This window comes from Diaphorina citri, unplaced genomic scaffold (genome assembly GCF_000475195.1).
Source record: "Diaphorina citri unplaced genomic scaffold, Diaci psyllid genome assembly version 1.1 scaffold1079, whole genome shotgun sequence".
Taxonomy (NCBI): Eukaryota; Metazoa; Arthropoda; class Insecta; order Hemiptera; family Psyllidae; genus Diaphorina; species Diaphorina citri.
The window spans coordinates 129,453-147,428 of record NW_007378508.1 but is presented as its reverse complement, the minus strand read 5'-3'; the positions used below and the strand labels follow the sequence as shown (position 1 = coordinate 147,428).

At 39.1% G+C, this 17,976-nt stretch overlaps 1 protein-coding gene across 1 annotated transcript in view; it reads left to right on the top strand.

The window, feature by feature from the left end:
• The first annotated feature begins 331 nt into the window (after positions 1-331).
• LOC103514083 (bromodomain-containing protein 2-like) overlaps positions 332-17,976 on the top strand; it is a 27,978-nt gene continuing 10,333 nt past the window's right edge. Inside the window, exons 1-21 of the mRNA XM_026827127.1 lie at positions 332-749; positions 2,401-2,437; positions 2,974-3,198; positions 3,573-3,767; positions 4,017-4,277; positions 6,814-6,987; positions 7,305-7,499; positions 7,945-8,082; positions 8,520-8,639; positions 8,810-8,991; positions 9,599-9,644; positions 10,606-10,816; positions 11,448-11,789; positions 12,354-12,520; positions 12,883-13,156; positions 13,840-14,010; positions 14,612-14,695; positions 14,929-15,060; positions 15,273-15,319; positions 15,497-15,706; positions 16,428-16,699. Coding sequence (XP_026682928.1) covers positions 733-749; positions 2,401-2,437; positions 2,974-3,198; positions 3,573-3,767; positions 4,017-4,277; positions 6,814-6,987; positions 7,305-7,499; positions 7,945-8,082; positions 8,520-8,639; positions 8,810-8,991; positions 9,599-9,644; positions 10,606-10,816; positions 11,448-11,789; positions 12,354-12,520; positions 12,883-13,156; positions 13,840-14,010; positions 14,612-14,695; positions 14,929-15,060; positions 15,273-15,319; positions 15,497-15,706; positions 16,428-16,699 — 3,500 coding nt within the window. The 5' untranslated portion in view covers positions 332-732. The remainder of the gene's footprint in view (positions 750-2,400; positions 2,438-2,973; positions 3,199-3,572; positions 3,768-4,016; positions 4,278-6,813; positions 6,988-7,304; positions 7,500-7,944; positions 8,083-8,519; positions 8,640-8,809; positions 8,992-9,598; positions 9,645-10,605; positions 10,817-11,447; positions 11,790-12,353; positions 12,521-12,882; positions 13,157-13,839; positions 14,011-14,611; positions 14,696-14,928; positions 15,061-15,272; positions 15,320-15,496; positions 15,707-16,427; positions 16,700-17,976) is intronic.

The window sequence follows — 17,976 nt, the reverse complement described above, 5'->3', positions numbered from 1 at the left end:
TATTTGAAATTTCGCGCTGAATGTAAAATGGAGACGCCACAGAGATGTCACAGAGCAGTGTGAAGAAATCGTTTTGAACGATTGGCCGATCGTGTATACTACCCTTTCTATTTTGTGCACTCCCAGAATGCATTGTGAACTTTCAAACGATGACGTCATAAAAAAGCAAAATGGCGAGCATTAACGGAATGTAAAAATGAACAAAAAATAGCAATGAAACCATTTTTTTAAAGACTATTTCCATTTCTGACAAGTTTTTACAATTTGAAAAAAGTCATAACTAATTTTTTAATAGTAAAATTATTATTTCATCACTCATTATTACAGAAGAAAATGAAAGGAACAACTTTTCAAATTTATAGACATCACGTGACGTAAATGGACCAATCAGAAAGCGGTATCTTTTGAAGAAGAAGCCTACGATTTTTTGCTCTTTCGCTTTTTCTTCGAGTTGTGAGCTGAAAGTTTTTTTGGAAAAATGTGATAAAACAATGGAATGTACCTCGAATTATTGATTGAAAGTAATGATCACTTCTTGCAAATAAACTGGAGTTTATTGTTTTAGTTATTTCAGGACTGTTTCTTTGAAAGACCATTATATAGTTGTTTTTAAACGTGTAGTACAACTAACAGAACTATTATGTTGTGTTGTGTGCGGGTACTAAACTTTCATGTTGCATGCTGTAAGGCAGTCTTTGATGAGTGAAATTTGACTCAGCAAGATCATTTTGCATGAAGAGGGGCTTAAGGTATGTAACCAATATCTGTCTACCCAGGAATTGTTCAGGATTTACATGACTTTTGCCCAAGTTTGATGTAATGATAGCCCTATGAACCGCCATGTTGTCTGCATTGTAAGCGCCAAAAAACATGCAAAAAAGTCTAGATTATCAATATTCATAACTAGTATTCATAAAAACCCTTGGAAGATATCTTGGTTGAGCCTTATCTTTAACAGCATAGGTACAAGAATTACCAAGGATTTCAACGGGTGGTGTTGTCTACACAGAATCATGGTCAAATTATAAGAATCTTCTGAGGAAAGGTCTCAACCTCCTCAACAACGAATATGAAAATGTTGGCCTTAGGAAAGAAGGTTATTTATTCCCTACTCCACATCCCAAGTACTGACTCAAGTTTTATTATATTGAAATCTTTCTTACACTTTTATGGCGAGATATTCCCTTTTGAAGCATTCAAAATAATGTAGGTTTGAGGTCTGCCAAGTGAAAAATGTGACCAAAACAGAACTGTTGAGTGAAAAAAATATTGTTGTCATGTTAGTTTTGTTTAAGAACATTATTTGGAACAATTTTACAACTATAATGGCAATTGTGGTTTCAGAAGTTGTGTTACCAATTTCTGGTTTGGCATTATTTCAATAATTTGTTGTAGGTAAAGAGAGGACTAAAACAACTTTATAACCCCCAGGTCTTCAATCCCTGATTAAAGGTCTGTCAGGATCTGTACAATTAAAAAAACATCTGAAAATGCTTTACCTGTAACAACACTGAGTTAGTTATAATTTTTCACCAAGATCACTTTCCTCTTCACTGTTTATTGGAGGTAGAAATTTTATTAAATTAAGTTTTTTTTTTAATTTGAAACATAAGTAAGGAGGTAGTAGAGTTGTCTTTTACATGAGCATAGTTAGGCACTGGCTATGCCCAATAGAAAAGCCAGAAGAACATAAAGGGCACAAAGAAATCATAGATTGACAAAATTCTTGTACCTTTCATGTGACTAATTGACTTGTCTGGTAAATAAAATATATCTAAGTAAAAAGATACTTCTGCCTGCTAGACAACCTGGGCTATCATCCTACCTGAAACTTGTCCTGAAATGTACTTTGTGAATGCTGCCAGTCTCAATTTTTTTTGCCTGTCAGCCTAATCATAATTTTGTATCTTATCATCTTTTTATTTATTTCATTATCTTCCACAATTTGTTTTTGTTTGTTAGATTTCAATGTGTTAAATTTAAGTTAGAATGGAGCTGTCAAAGATAGGTGCCATCATCTTGTACCGGACTTTGGTTAAAATTTGGAAGGTAAGTTTTGGTGGAGCACATATGGGTAATTACTTAATAGGTATTTATAATAAATATATCCATAAATTTTTCTTCAAATTGATCAACAACTGACACAATTTCATGTATTGTGAAGGATTGATTTTTTCCCCAACATTTGTAGGTAGCTAAGGCTGGGTAAAAATCCTGGTGTTATTACTTTTAAGGTAGTAACCACTCTAACTCATTCTACAGCTTTTGATTTAAATTATAGAAAAGTTAACAAGCATGTGCAAATGCACTTTTTGGTGATGAATAATACTTATAATAAAGGTATTGAAAAAAAAATGGCAAAATTTTGTAATTTCAATGCATTTTTTTCTTTTCTTTCAGAACCCGCAGTATTGATCCTAAAAGCATGGATGAAAAGGTATGCTCCTTTTTTTATTTATCATAGGTATCTCTATTTTTGACATCTCTTGAGTGGTCCCACATACCTATCCATGCTTCAGTAATATGTGCTGATTGTATACTGAGTGTGAATTTTTTAAGTGTACTACTATGTGAATGTTTTTGTACATTGAATGACATATGTTCTACCAATAGCTGTTTTGATGTCAACTTGTCATCTTTTGTTTTGCATTTAAATTGACATTACTCCTTTATTTGTTAGGTTTATATTAGACATCCTATGTATTAACATTATTCTTACCGTTTTTATTATTATTATTGGATACTAGGTATTTGTGTTTTTCTACTCCGACTCGAGTTTCACCTATTTTATAGGCATCTTCATGGGAAACTGACTTCCCTGTTCTTTTCTCCTATTCACCCAAACCAAATCCCATGAAGATGCCTATAAAATAGGCGAAACTCGAGTCAGAGTAAAAAAACACAAATACCTAGTATCCAATAATAATAAAAACGGTAAGAATAATGACATTACTCCTGTCTGCTCCCTCCTAGGATTTTGCATTAAGCAATGGCGGTGAGCCTCCAGCACGGGAAGAACCTCGTCTGGAGCCGGTCAATGGCATCGTTCAGCCACCCACCGTGCCACCACCACACAGGCCTGGCCGAAATACAAACCAGTTGGCCTTCATCTCCAAGAATGTACTCAAACCGGTTATGAAGCATCAGCATGCCTGGCCCTTCCATCAGCCTGTGGATGCAATTGATTTAAACTTACCAGTGAGTTTTTGATCTTTAGGTTTCTAGTCTTCCAGTAAGTTTTTTTTTTTTTCAAGCAGTTTGTTTGTGGCACAAGATAATTTAAATAATGAAAAAATAGGTAGTACCAGTAGCATTTGTATGTTAGTAACATTTGATACTGATGCCAAAGGAAAAGTAATTAAACTTTCTTATTTCTCTCCTTGGCAAGGATTAGAATCCTTTCTGTGAAAAAATAATTTTGAGAGCTAGCTCAGGAGAACTGTGCCACTTAGAATCAATACTTAGAAAATTTCATGTTTTAACACCTCAGGCATTGGGTTCTATCAATGTACATAGAGTATCCCATACTATTAGCCTTTGCTCTGACAGTTCCTGTCCTTATCATTCTCCAGGACTACCACAAGGTAATCAAGCACCCCATGGACCTTGGCACAATCAAGAAACGTCTGGAGAACTTCTACTATTGGTCTGGCAAAGAGGCCATCTCAGATTTCAACACCATGTTCACCAATTGCTACGTGTATAACAAACCAGGTGAAGATGTGGTTGTGATGGCTCAGACTTTGGAGAAGCTGTTTCTTACTAAGGTTTGTGTTTTGCAATTTAATATTATAGGTACCATCTCCTGTTGAAATTTCATTGTAATTATCTCCTGTCACTTCCCATCTCCTATCATTTCAACTTCCTGTTCCTTTGTTCCAATGTTTTCCTATATTCCTCCAACATTAGCTTGTAGATGTAGATGAAATACCATTGACAAATTCTCAACTTGACTTGCTCCATGCTCCTTTGTGTCAGTAGTAGTAAAGCCCCCTTCTCCCTGTTTTTGATTTCAGATTGCTGCAATGCCGAAGGAAGAAGTGGAGCTTGAATCCCCTCAGGCCAAAACCAAAACACCAGCCGCCAAGAAGCTCATTGCTCCTCCAGTGACCCCAAGCCCCTCCCCCCTGGCCTTCAAAACCGAACCAGGCACAAGCAAAGTCAGTAAACCCATCACCCCTCATGTCCCCCCTCGTCCCAAACCCAACATAAATAATATTACCCTCTCACCAGCAGATGAGAAGAAGATATCTTCTATGAGCTCCCTATCTCCTGTGGTAAACAATATTCTGAGTGCTCCTTGAAGCACTCTGCCATTCTCTTTGCACTGAAGGCTTGTCTCAATTTGACTAATTCCTTAAGTCAGTTTGCTTTCACTTAACCTTCTTGCCTAACATTGCGTCCAATACTTAATATTATCTTCTTAATTAACTTTCTCAATTAACATTATTCACCCAAAACTGAAGAGATTCTCTGCAATTTTTTGGTTATTGAAATCTCATGATTACTAATTTTGGTCTATCGAAAGCGACGGTTTCTTATGTAACCAGCTGTTTTCTGATACCTTTCTAATTCACGTACCTCGGTTGACTCTACACAGAATCATGGTCAAATTATAAGAATCTTCTGAGGAAAGGTCTCAACCTCCTCAACAACGAATATGAAAATGTTGGCCTTAGACTCGGTTGACATGTTCTTGTTGTACAGTTTAGGTTATTGTATCGTAGATCTTAATCTATTGGTAAAATTGTGTGACTGTTTGATAGTAGTATCTCGGTTGACATGTTCTTGTTGCACAGTTTAGGTTATTGTATCGTAGATCTTAATCTATTGGTAAAATTGTGTGACTGTTTGATAGTATTGTTGTACTTCTATTGGTTGTAGTCTTTTACCCATGCTTCAATACTGTCAACTCTCTTCGACAGTATCTGTTACTTTTTAACATCTTTTCATCATCTGATATTAGAAATCACGTGTGGATTGTTGTACTTAATAATTCCACCCCCAATCAGTACTCATGTTTCTCTTAAGACCTATATCCCTGTAGATGTTTGCTTACAGTAGTTTCCAGAATTTGATAGTAAAATCACTTTGATGACCTTGTTACTTGGAAGCTTTGAAAGTTTAAAGAACTATATTACTCTTTACTTCACACACTACACTCTCTAGTTTCCAAGTTATTACAATAGTTGACCAAACGAAGTGAAGGTTTATGTTTTAACTCGACCGTTTTGCATTTGGTTTAGATGTCTGTCTGTATGTTCCGCTATAACTCCCGATTGCCTGGTCTGATTTTGATGAAATTTGGTACAATTTGGTACACATCTTCATCAAACCAAGGCACGTCGCTGATTGAAATTTGGGGCCCCAAAGTTGAACGGGGCCCCCGTTACAGTCTTTCAAAACTTTACGACCCCCCAATACAGTTGCCACGCATATCAATACATATTCAATTATTCATATGCGTGGGAAGTCAAGATGGTAGTAAACCCCTGACAATCTATTGTTCTGTTTCAAAGGTTCAAAATGAACCAAAGGTAAATCTTTTGTTTTGTTTAAAAGGTTCAAAATCAAATTTTTTTCTAAATCCTAAATTTGTTATACCACCTAAAACAAATAGGTACCAAGTTGAACAACAATTGTCGATATGAGAGGACGTTATTGTTAAAGTCTCAGCTTAGGCAAAAGAATCTGAGTGAGGTCTACAGTTCACAGAACCACTAGTTGAATAGTAACGTACATTGACTGATCGATTTTATTAGTATACCTTGTAGATTTTATCAATATATCTAGTTGGCTGGTTTGTTCAGATTGCTCTTGGGTTGATATTTTCTCGTGAAAAGTCAGAAGTCACATCAACAGTATCTCTTGTTCAAATTGGCTCTGGCTAAATTTTAGGCATGGTTGCAAAATCAAAAACGAGATTTGTATTATTCTTCTGTGATTTCTTTCTAGATATTTTCTCATTCCACATGCAGTTGAAATTTCAAACTCTCTATTTAAAGTTTTCTATATCTACAATTCTACACTAATGCGCCTGGTGTTCGTCAATATACTTTTCCACAAACTATATAAAAATCTAACGATATTTTTACTTACAAGTTTCACTTGGTGGTGGTACAAAGAATGCGTCCTAATTTATAAATATGCTAAAAGGATGTTGAAGATTTGCTTTAGTTAAATTCCTCAAGTAGTTATAAATACAGAATACAGTTAAACCTGGATATAAGAGCTAGATTAACGAGAATCCTGGATATAAGAGAAAATATTCTGGGCCCTTCATTTTTGCCAAAAACCTGGATATAAGAGGGGGCTAGATTAACGAGAATCCTGGATATAAGAGAAAATATTCTGGGCCCTTCATTTTTGCCAAAAACCTGGATATAAGAGGGGAAAAAAAACCTCGATATAAGAGAATTATTTTCTAGCCCAAATAAATAGTTCAAATCTAAGAAAATAACAGCAAGGTTGAAGGGAGAGTAGTCATATCTCAGCAGGATAAATAAATAGCTGAGCAATCGCCTGTGTACTATTTTAACTCTGCCTCAAATGACAACGAAATTAAATCTAATGAAATAGAAACCGATCTTTTCCGTTCTTGGATAGGCATGGATGTAAAAGAATGTGCCTTGAAGTAATGCAAAAGCGGTTCCAAAGTAGAAAAAAAATGGAAAAAACTTTTATTTCTCTTTTTCTTCGCCGTTTCCCATGTTCAGTTGGGGTCGGCGTTTGTTGTCAGCATCTCTATCAGCTTTAGAAAAAAAAACTCTTACCCTTATGAAGTTTCTCATCCTGGTCTTTGCTTTATAACAGGTCCTTGTGGACGGTCATTTCGCGGGGTCCCCTCCTCTTCTCAAACCGGCCGTTGGCGGTTCTAGCGCCGCCAGTCTGGCTCAGGCCGCCAATAAGGCGAGAAAGGCGGTCAAGCGGAAGGCAGACTCACCCGACCCGCTTGGATCTGCCCTGCCGGAAGACTTTCCGGGAAAGGTAAGGCAAAGTTGATGGTGGTCTTTTTATTATTATTTTTTGTCAAGTACCTGGGTGGAAGAACTCCTCTAGGAGAACCCTGCCACTTAAAAAAAGCCGCGGGTTCGATTCCCGCCCGGGGTGGATTTTATCCTGATGGGATAATGTTCGTTCTCAGAACGGGTGACTTTCTCCTATCCTGGCTTCGTTCTCTCTTCGATTTCGGGACGATAAGAACTTGGCAGTTACAGTTCCCTTTGTCAAACCTTTTTTTTATCCGGCAGTTACAGTTCCCTCCGTCAAACCTTTTTTTTATCCATTTTACAACTCTATTTCAGGTGAGCGCCAGACGAGAGTCAGGTCGACAAATTAAGAAGCCCAACCGCGGCTCTGACGAGGGTAGCTTCACAACTCAGCTGGCAACATCTGTGACCAGTGTGGGAGATCAAGGCTCTTATGCCAAACCCAAGCTGACGGAGTCCTTGAAGTACTGCAATGAAATCCTGAAGGAATTGTTCTCCAAGAAACACTCGGTAAGAAACACATGTACAATATTTTGCCTCCCTTCTTTACCACCTTTACTATTATTATGATTTTACTTTTTCTTATTATCATTAGTATTATTTTAATTTAATTTACTTAGTAAGTGTGGCTTCTTAGGAGTTCGTTGGTCTACTCCCCTTTTTATAATCAAACAAGGTCCTTTACTATTATTATGATTTTACTTTTTCTTATTATCATTAGTATTATTTTAATTTAATTTACTTAGTAAGTGTGGCTTCTTAGGAGTCGTTGGTCTACTCCCCTTTTTATAATCAAACAAGGTCTTTTGTTGTAAATATTTTGTAATGTATTATGTGGTTAAACTCATTAAATTCACGAGACCTTGTTTAGACTACTGGGGTAAAGGAACTTTTTAGTCTCATTCGAGCAGGATAAACAATCTTCTAATTTTGTTTGTATTTTGTGATTTGACAGAGCTATGCGTGGCCGTTCTACAAGCCTGTGGATGCAGCCTGGCTCGGCTTGAACGATTACCATGAAATCATCAAGAAACCCATGGACTTGGGCACTGTCAAAGCGAAAATGGATGCTAGGGAGTACAAGTCATCAAAGGTAAGGGATGGTTTCATCAATATTTTTGTAATGTTTCATCAATATTTTTGGATTGTTTCATTTTTGAATATTTTTGGATTGTTTCATTTTTGAAAATTTTTGGATTGTTTATTTATTTACTTGCCAGAACTGTGAAAGCTCTCATTATTTGGAATTCGAAGACTAACTTTTAATTTAATGTATCTTCCAAGAGGTACGAGCCCTTCTTACCTTAGCAGACTATCCAATCTTCTTATTATTCTTATTTCCTCAAACTTTACTATATTTGTGTCCTAGATGATAGGATATCAAATCAAATTTTCGCAGAGTTACGTCGTTAATCAGTTGGTTTTTATCTCTATTAATTGTTGTTGTTTACTAATGCAAAGGAGTTGGGTATTAGGCCATTTCCTAGGTGTATCTATTAATTATAAACTTTTCTTTCTTCTCCATCTCAGGAGTTCGCAGATGATGTCCGACTCATATTTACCAACTGCTACAAGTACAATCCGCCTGATCACGATGTGGTAGCCATGGCCAAGAAACTCCAAGATGTGTTCGAAACGAAGATCGCTAAGGTAAGAGAATTTTCTTTTGTAAGAGCACCTTTTGTTCCTGTTTTTTTTTTTTTTTTTTTTTTTTTTTTTTTTTTTTTTTTTTTGCTGGGATAAAGGGACTTTTTAGTCTCATTTGAGCAGGATAAACAAGGTATATTTCATTCTAAACATTGTTTTCTCTTGGTTTTTAGGCCCCTGACGATGTCCCTATTGTGTCGTCGAGCTCAATGGTTCCAACGCTGACGGTGAACAAGAACAACATAGGACGATGGTCTCCTGACTCATCGAGTGATAGTACTGACAGCGAGGCAGACGAGAGAGCTAGGAAGCTGATCTCCTTGCAAGACCAGGTGAGTCAAAAAGATGAACATTATTACTTATAAGCTAGTGAGCTACTAAGGATTTTTTTTTAATTGTGTTAACCATACTTCAATGCTTGTCTCAAATATCGTTCCCCAATTATTACACCTAGATATATTTTATGACTTGATTTGGACTTGAACCACCAACCTCCAGATCCAAAGTCCAACGCGTTAACTACTGCACCAGTGAGGTTGGTTAGTGAGCTACTAGAACAGTGCTTCTCAAAGTTGTTTCCACCGCTACACACTTTTCAAGACTCCTATTTAGAGGGACATAGAACGGACAGGAGAGGAAGACTGACAAATTTTCTTCCGTAAAAAAACAGCATATTCTTGTAAAGGTGTGTCCAAACATAGGCGATCATCGAGGTAAATCTATGTTATCGAGGTAGTGTGGACGGTTCTGTCGACATCGATGGGCGGCCGGTCGACTATGTGTGAACAGGACACAGCCTTAGAGAGTGCAGGACCATGGTTTGAGTAACTAACGTAACCTGGTAATTAGGGCTCTTGATAAATTCGATACTACTATGTGAAATACAAGCCAACTTCAATTAGCCATTCGATAGTGTGTTGGTGTGTGCATATGACTCCTGGTGATTATTCCCGAATATACAGTTTACCTGTCACCACCAGTAAGGGTGCTCCTCTCAGCTCGGTCCCGGTAAGTATTTACAAACTGGAATCTTGAACCTTTTCGTGTTCTATTGGTCTTCCTCAAAACATTACCTCTACGAGGCACAAATCCGATCGTGTACACAATCTAATGAGTTTTATTTTTGTGTGATGTAAAACTTTGCCACATTTCATAATCTTGGAAACATCTCCACCGCTTTGGTCTAAAATCTCCTATGAACCTTTCCGTGTTCTATTGGTCTTACTCAAAACATTACCTCTACGAGGCACAAATCCGATCGTGTACAAAATCTAATGAGTTTTATTTTTGTGTGATGTAAAACTTTGCCACATTTCATAATCTTGGAAACATCTCCACCGCTTTGGTCTAAAATCTCCTATTTGTTCCTTATGTTCCTTAAACAGTCCTATGAACTCAGTTCACCTTAACTCCTGTCCTGCCTTGGAAGCCAGCCATGATATTGTAGGTAAATATTGGGAAGCCAGAGGTAAAATGACTTGGTAGTCAAATAACCCGACATTTGCAAACAACAATAACAACATAATCTTGGAAGTCACTTTGTTCGCCCAATGAAGTTCATAATCGGATAAAAGTCAATAATATTACCTACCTAGGTAGGCAGAGTAATATTTATCATTTTGTATCAATTATTATTACCTATTTCGGGGTCGAGCGGATTTCGAACTCAACTTCATCTCTTTTGACTGTATCATTTGTCCCTACAAGGTGGGTTTAGAGTCAGCTATGTATGATACTTGATACACTCCTAGGATGTATCATGGCCATGATTAATTTACCGGGTATGGAGTTCATTTTCGAAGTTGTCTTGACAAAGTTCATACTGGATATCTTTCAACTTCATTCAGACGATCATTTTGATCGATTATGGTGGCGAGGTTTTGTAAATAGTCGACCTGCCATGAACAAAACGACTTAGGATATGTATGTATTCAAACGATCTCACATTTTTCTTTTCAATCATTTTCAGTCTGGTGGAGGTACGACAACCGCCTCGGCTCCCCCAAGCAGCAAACCTTCAGTCCCTCTGCACACTGGGGCGCCTGTCAATCCTCACCCGAGTAGCAAGGCGTCCACCCCTCTGCCTCCGGTCAATGGGAACTCACTCACCACTCCCTCCCCCCTGGTGTCTCCTTCCCCCGCTAACACGGCCCAGTCCGCTACCCCCACTTCTGCTCTGGGTAAGAAACTTAACCACGCCTTGTTAAACTAGAAAAAAATTTAAAAAAAAATCTCAAAGGCCAAATTAAAGTATAAGCGCTACCCCCACATCTGCTCTGAGTAAGAGACTCACGGCTTGATGTCTAAGGCCAGCCACTCGTTATCAGGTAGACTTGACAGGTACGGCTGAGAAGGTCCGCTTGTCAGGTCTACCTGATATGTAGTGAATGGCTTGTTAAACTCAAAAGAAAAAAAAACTAGAAGGTCACAGTAAAGTCAAACATACTGGGTTTTACATTCTATTTTTTATCAAGTATTGTTATTGTTTAAATGTAAAGTTCGCAATGAAGTAGAAAAGTTGGGTCTACTGTGTTCTGGAAGCGAACAGTGGAGAAGGAGATAACAGTAGCTGGCAAGTCCTGGGGAGAAGTTAAACTGAGACATCCATCAATCGTATCAGATGGAGATCCTTTATTGCGGCCCTACATCTTCCCTAGGGATTCAAGGGTACAAGTCACTATGTTCTCTCTTCTTCCAAGACATCCATCAATCGTATCAGATGGAGATCCTTTATTGCGGCCCTACATCTTCCCTAGGGATTCAAGGGTACAAGTCACTATGTTCTACGAAATGTTCTCTCTTCTTCCTCAGGTATCCCAAGCACAGGCAGCGCTCCCCCGCCCATCACCAATACCAGCAGTACCTCCAGTAGTAACCTCACCGCTACTGGCCCTCCTCCCTCCCGCAAACCCCACGTTCCTGCTAGTCATTCTCTTCCTCCCCAGCCTTCGCGACCTTCCTCGACAGCCATCCCTGCCCCTCCCTCGAAAATCCCTCCCCCTATGCCGTCGAATCATATGGGGTACGCCAACTCGGTCCCGCCCTCGGGAGGGCCTATGGAGACAGAAAGCATGAAGGGCAGCTATCCTCTGCCCATCACCACAACGTCTGCCCCTGGCGGAAACTTGCTTTCGTCCATGTCTTCTGCTATGGGTGAGTGTCTCTGGTTTAGTAAATTCAGTGTCTGACTCTTTTTTTCGAGTGGCGGGGTTTTGGAGGAGTTTTTCACACAAAAATTCAGGTAGGTCCTAAGTTTATTTGTAAGTAAACATCTGGAGCTATGTCTTGCTAATGAGTCCCATCTGTTGGGGTTTATTATTATTAATTTTATGAGTGGAGATACAGCTGATAAAGCTTCGAAGAAAGGTCCATTGTGATTTCTCAGGGCATTCTCGATTTATCTGTAATTTGTTAAAGAAAGAGAAAAATTAAACCTTCCACAGTGAAATTTGATACTACATAAAATATGGAACCCTGGGGGACATAAAACACTGTCCTTAACCTTCATTTTCTTCGCCCATTCAGACGGGGTCGGCGATTTTCGTCAGCCTCTCAATCAGCCCTAGAGTGATTGCTCTAGGCTGACATTTGCTTTTGGATCTTTACGATCGGATGCCATTCACACTCAACCTTTGCCATTTCTTTAGCCAGGGAAATTTCCCTATCTGTCCTCTCTCGTCATCAAAAGTTAAACCATGTTTTTTTCCATCCCTTCAGGTCTCCCTCTACCTTCTCACAATAACAAGGGACCTAGTAGTCTCAACGTGGGTCTGGCTCCTAGCTTACACCATGCGTTAGCTAATGATCTACCCAGCGTCACCTCTGCTTCGTTACCAGGACATACATTACCTCCGCCTGGTAAGTTAGCAATCAATTTAGTCCTGGTAAGTTATCAATCAGTTTACTCAGCAAATGTGAGTTCTCCATTGAGAGATTTTCCGAAGAAGAAAAAGAAATCTTTGTCCATATGCCGTGGAAAAATTATTCTCTAAAAGCGGAGAGAACCCTTTGAAGAACTGCAAGCTAGCTAGGCTGGTTGGGCTTTTCCTATTTAAATAAGGTCGGTGTTTCTTGTCAGTCCCTTCCAGGCAGCGCCGTTGTGTACCTCAGGTTCATACAATCTTTCCACCTTTTCTTTGGACTCCCTCACCCTTTTCTCCTCTCACTTCAATTCTCTCGTCTTTTCTCTATGTAGGTATTATCTCTTCTTTCAACACTGTAGACTAATGAACATTTCCCGTTTCAGGTAACGCCGAAGCCCGCCACGGCCGCTCAGCGCAAGAAACCTCCTACGACCCCGCTGAGCGCTCCCCAACCCGCTTCGAGCGTTAAGAAACCCGCTCGCCCGCCAGCCAAGACCCCGGTCAAGCGAAAAGCTCCCCCTATGCCCAATAAGAGCGTGTCTGCCCAGCACACTCAGCCTGCTCCCGTAATGAATGATGAATCCGATGAGGAAAGCTCGAAGCCGATGAGCTACTTTGAGAAGCAGGAGCTTTCGCTAGACATTAACAAGCTTCCAGGTAAACGATCCCTTATTTTTTCTCTCTTGAATGGAAGGTAACCACCAGGTGAAGTTAACACATAACACCGGAGGCGTTCTCTACCCCCTAACCCTTAGACCTCCCATTATTATGTGGTCAAAGTCTCAACTAAATGAGGATAAAATTCCATGCCTCGGCTAGGATCGAACCCATGCCCTCCTGTTTACCAGGCGAGCATCCTGACTATTACGCTTCCTTCGTTGTATTTATAAACTGGTGTTCTGCTCGTTGTATTTGGTCCCACATCCTAATACGTATAGGTACCTATCATAAACAGTACCACTCTTTACTAAAAGCTCAGGCGTTTATAGGTAATCTTTTCTAAAACTACGTATTGACGCAAAACTGAATCAAATTTGTAGACCGACGTGAATTCTAATTCTATCAAGTCTTGATGCAAAATCATGGCCCAAACAATAGGTGCCCTCCCTGTTAGATGGCGATTATAAGGGGGGAAATGAATCTCGGTTTATAGGTAATCTTTTCTAAAACTACGTATTGACGCAAAACTGAATCAAATTTGTAGACCGACGTGAATTCTAATTCTATCAAGTCGTGATGCAAAATCATGGCCCAAACAATAGGTGCCCTCCCTGCTAGATGGCGATTATAAGGGGGGAAATGAATCTCATTTAACAATTCTCTCGTTTGGAATTTTTCAGGCAAGAAGCTGGGTCGTGTGGTGCACATCATTCAGTCTAGGGAGCCCTCATTGCGGGACTCGAACCCGGATGAAATCGAAATCGACTTCGAAACCCTGAAACCTTCGACTCTGAGAGAATTGGAGAAATACGTGGCCACTTGTCTCAGAAAGAAACCTCGCAAACCCAACAGTAAGTAATTTGTACTTGTAATTTAGACTTCATTTTTTATAGGATTAGTATTACAATGGTCTTCATATTAAATTTCACTGAAATTAATTAACAATAAGGAATAAACGTGGCTTACAAAGAGAGAATTGGAGAAATACGTGGCCACTTGTCTCAGAAAGAAACCTCGCAAACCCAACAGTAAGTAATTTGTACTTGTAATTTAGACTTTATTTTTTATAGGATTAGTATTACAATGGTCTTCATATTAAATTTCACTGAAATAAATTAACAATAAGGAATAAACGTGGCTTACAAAATCGAAATGATAGGGGATTGAGCTTAATCCAGAACCGATCTGAGGTTCAACTCTAAAATTAACAATATTTTCAACAATCTCAGGTTGGGTGAGGTTAATATGAGTTGCTGGGTAGCTTGTCGCCGAAATGAGAGCAAAATTGCATCAAGTGCATAAGACCTTGTTTAGACTGCGGGAGTAAAGGGACTTTTCAGTCTCATTCTGGCAGTATGAGCAGGGTATATTTATTCTCTTCTAAAACCTTGTTGTTTCAAAAGACCTTAGCAAATCTACAGTGACTTACAATTCCATATTTATTTTCTCCAGACAAAAAACCTGTGAAGGCACCCAGTCAACCAGCAGGTGTGAAGAAACCAGCTCCCAGTGCTGCTGCTAAGAAACCTCGCAAAGGTAAACATATAAGTCATTATTTGTTATGAATTAATATTCATTTGAATGAAATGATAAAACTATACAGTATACACCGTAATGCAGAAATACTCGTACATTCATTCCATATAGTTTTTTGAGGAGCAGCCTCCGTGACCTAGTGTGTTTGGGTATCACACTAGGCTTACACGCCGGATGTCCTGGGTTCGATCCCCGGTAGGATCGAAGTTTATTTGGATCTGCTTTGTTTCCAGATGGTGGAGGAAGTAAGGATCTCGCCGGATCTCGTCTGTCCAACTCAAGTTCCAGCTCCTCGGAGAGTGACTCTTCTTCATCCACGCTATCCAGTAGTAGCTCAGACTCTGACTCCGACTCAGCCGCAGAAGGTGAGATTTTTAGAATGTATCCTGAGTAGGATGGATTAGACAATAGAATAAATCCAGTGAAGGATAGAATAGAATATACCCTGCTTATACTGCTGGTATGAGACTAAAAAGTCCCTTTACTCCCGCAGTCTAAACATTACAGGATTGAGAACCACTAATTTTCCACTACATATAATAATAATCATAATAATAATCAAACTTGTTTGTTGCAGGGAAAAGCAAAGTCAAGAAAGAGAGCACCAAGAAGCCAAAGAATAAGGTTATTTATTAAAAAAAAAAAAAAAAAAAAAAAAAAATCTGAAGGAGGGCCTCTGAGTTAAACTTTGCTTTTTTTATGAAAAAATTCCAATAATTAAAAAGTCCGTCTTTCATGTTAAGGGAGATGTTTTAATACATGGGTTTCTCTGGGTAATCACAATGGAATATGCTTTGGCAGCCAGGGTGTATTCATTTCTTTTCTGTTGTTGTCCTCCGATTCCCAGGTCTGGTGAACAATATCCATCATCTGGACCCATCAGCCCTGCCCCCTGTCTCTGTAAATAACCCCCTCACTTCTAGCAGCAATGTACCTCACAATAACCACGGGATGCCCCCCAGCTCTGCCGCTCAGAATGCGTACAATAACAACAACAAACACATGCAGAAGGTATTGAAATAGTTTACTTTTTTTAACAATTATTTAAGGTTGTATACAATAATATTATAGATCCTCCCTAAGACAACAGAACCTTCTGGGAAGCAAAAGCCAAAGAAGTTGAACAACAACAATAACACCACCAGTAAGGGTGCTCCTCTCAGCTCGGTCCCGGTAAGTATTTACAAACTGGAATTTTGAACCTTTCAACCACGGGATGCCCCCCAGCTCTGCCGCTCAGAATGCGTACAATAACAACAACAAACACATGCAGAAGGTATTGAAATAGTTTACTTCTTTTTAACAATTATTTAAGTTAGTATACAATAATATTATAGATCCTCCCTAAGACAACAGAACCTTCTAAGAAGCAGAGAGTAATGGGTACGAACCAATTACTCTCTAGTTGTTCGGCTAATTAAAGCAAGATTTTTGTTGAGAATTTAATTTATAAAAAATTTCCTTCTCTGATTTATATGCTTGTATGTTCTAAGTCGTTCTGTTATTTGATGAAACTTTGTCATTACTTGTTATTTGATGGATTTCATCTTGGTGATTTTCACCAAATTATTTATTATTTTGTTTAATCTGCGGGAGTAAAAGACCTTTTCAGTCTCATTTTTCGATTTATTTTCAAGTTTCTTTGAAACCAGATTCAGAACCAAGACATTGATGTTGGTTCAGGCTTAAGAAAAATCGTCTAATGTGTGTTGTTGACTATTTTGTTCCACAGAGTTTGGAGCAGAACCTGAAGAACGCCTCTTCTTGGTCTTCACTGGCTTCATCTCCCTCCACCAATAATACGGCAGCTCTGAAATCCTCCATGGCAGATTCCTTCCAAGCGTTCAAGAAACAAGCCAAGGAAAATGCCAAGAAACAGCGAGCGCTCATTGAGCAGCAGGAAATGAGGCGAGTGGCGAAAGAAGCCCAAGAGAGGGAACGAAAGAGACTGGAAAACGAAAAACGACGAGAGAAAGAAGAAGAGGAAGCTCTCGAGAAAGTGAGGTGCGTGGCCCCTTGGTTTTGTCCCAGTTTTGGTGCTTACTCACTGGAAATATCGTTGGTAGGCAGGCCACATTCACGGGTCTTAGCCTTCACGGATCACGGGTGTTAGCCCTAGGCTCTATTGAATAACAGGAATCTGTTACTGAAATCAACTTTGCACTTGGGTGTATTCTAATGCATTTTGTCTTCTCCATTTCAATGAAACATTGTGAACGGTTATAACATTATGACCATTTTAGAATGAGACGTTCGTAGAAATGCAATTATTACATTGAAATGTGTGAGGGTAACACATTGTGATACATTCCTAACGCGAAGTTTTTCAATAATTATTTGGTGAGAGGCCTGACCTGAATTCCCACGATATTTTCAGAGAGTTTTGAGATTTTTGTTCGAGGGTAAACCACGACACTGTTTTTGCTTCAGAGAGAAACCTTCCCATCGGAAAACAGATTGTGGTCTCTCCTCCCAATCGAATTATCCTCTCTTTCTCTCTCCGTTCTTCTCCGTTTCTCCTCTTCTCTCTCTTCGCTCTTCTTTCTCTGTCTTCCCTTTTTTTCTCTGTTTCAAGAACAAGAAAACCTCATGCAAATTTCAGGATAGTAAAACAGCTTCTGTCTGTATACCTATTTCAAAAATTTCTAGAAAGAGCTACGCAGCTACTTTTGTTTGGGAAGTTAATGTCTGAAGTTAATTGCTTCCTTGGTGAAAAAAAACCCGTACTATTAGGCCAGCCACTCACTATCAGGTAGTCCTGATCAGTGATCAGGTGTCGGGATTTCAAAAATTTCTAGAAAGAGCTACGCAGCTACTTTTGTTTGGGAAGTTAATGTCTGAAGTTAATTGCTTCCTTGGTGAAAAAAAAACGTACTATTAGGCCAGCCACTCACTATCAGGTAGTCCTGATCAGTGATCAGGTGTCAGTTCTACCTGATAGAGTCAGTTCTACATGTTAGTGTGTGGGTTCATCAGGTATCAGGTAGGCCTGACATTCGGACCTTTTCAACCGTACCTGTCAGGTCTACCTGATAGTGTGTGTGTTCATCAGATGTCAGGTATACGTGATCAGGTCTACCTGATAGTGAGTGACCGGCCTTAGATTAACTTTCCAACTAGAAATGCTCGTTCAATTCAACACTGACCTGGAGAGATCTTTTACTCAACTAATAGTCCCCCCCCCCTTTAGCTTCTACACTCATAACCATGGGACCAGGATCTAGTTCCTAGTAATGAGTAATTACTGACACTAGTACACCACATACAATAGTCGAAGAATC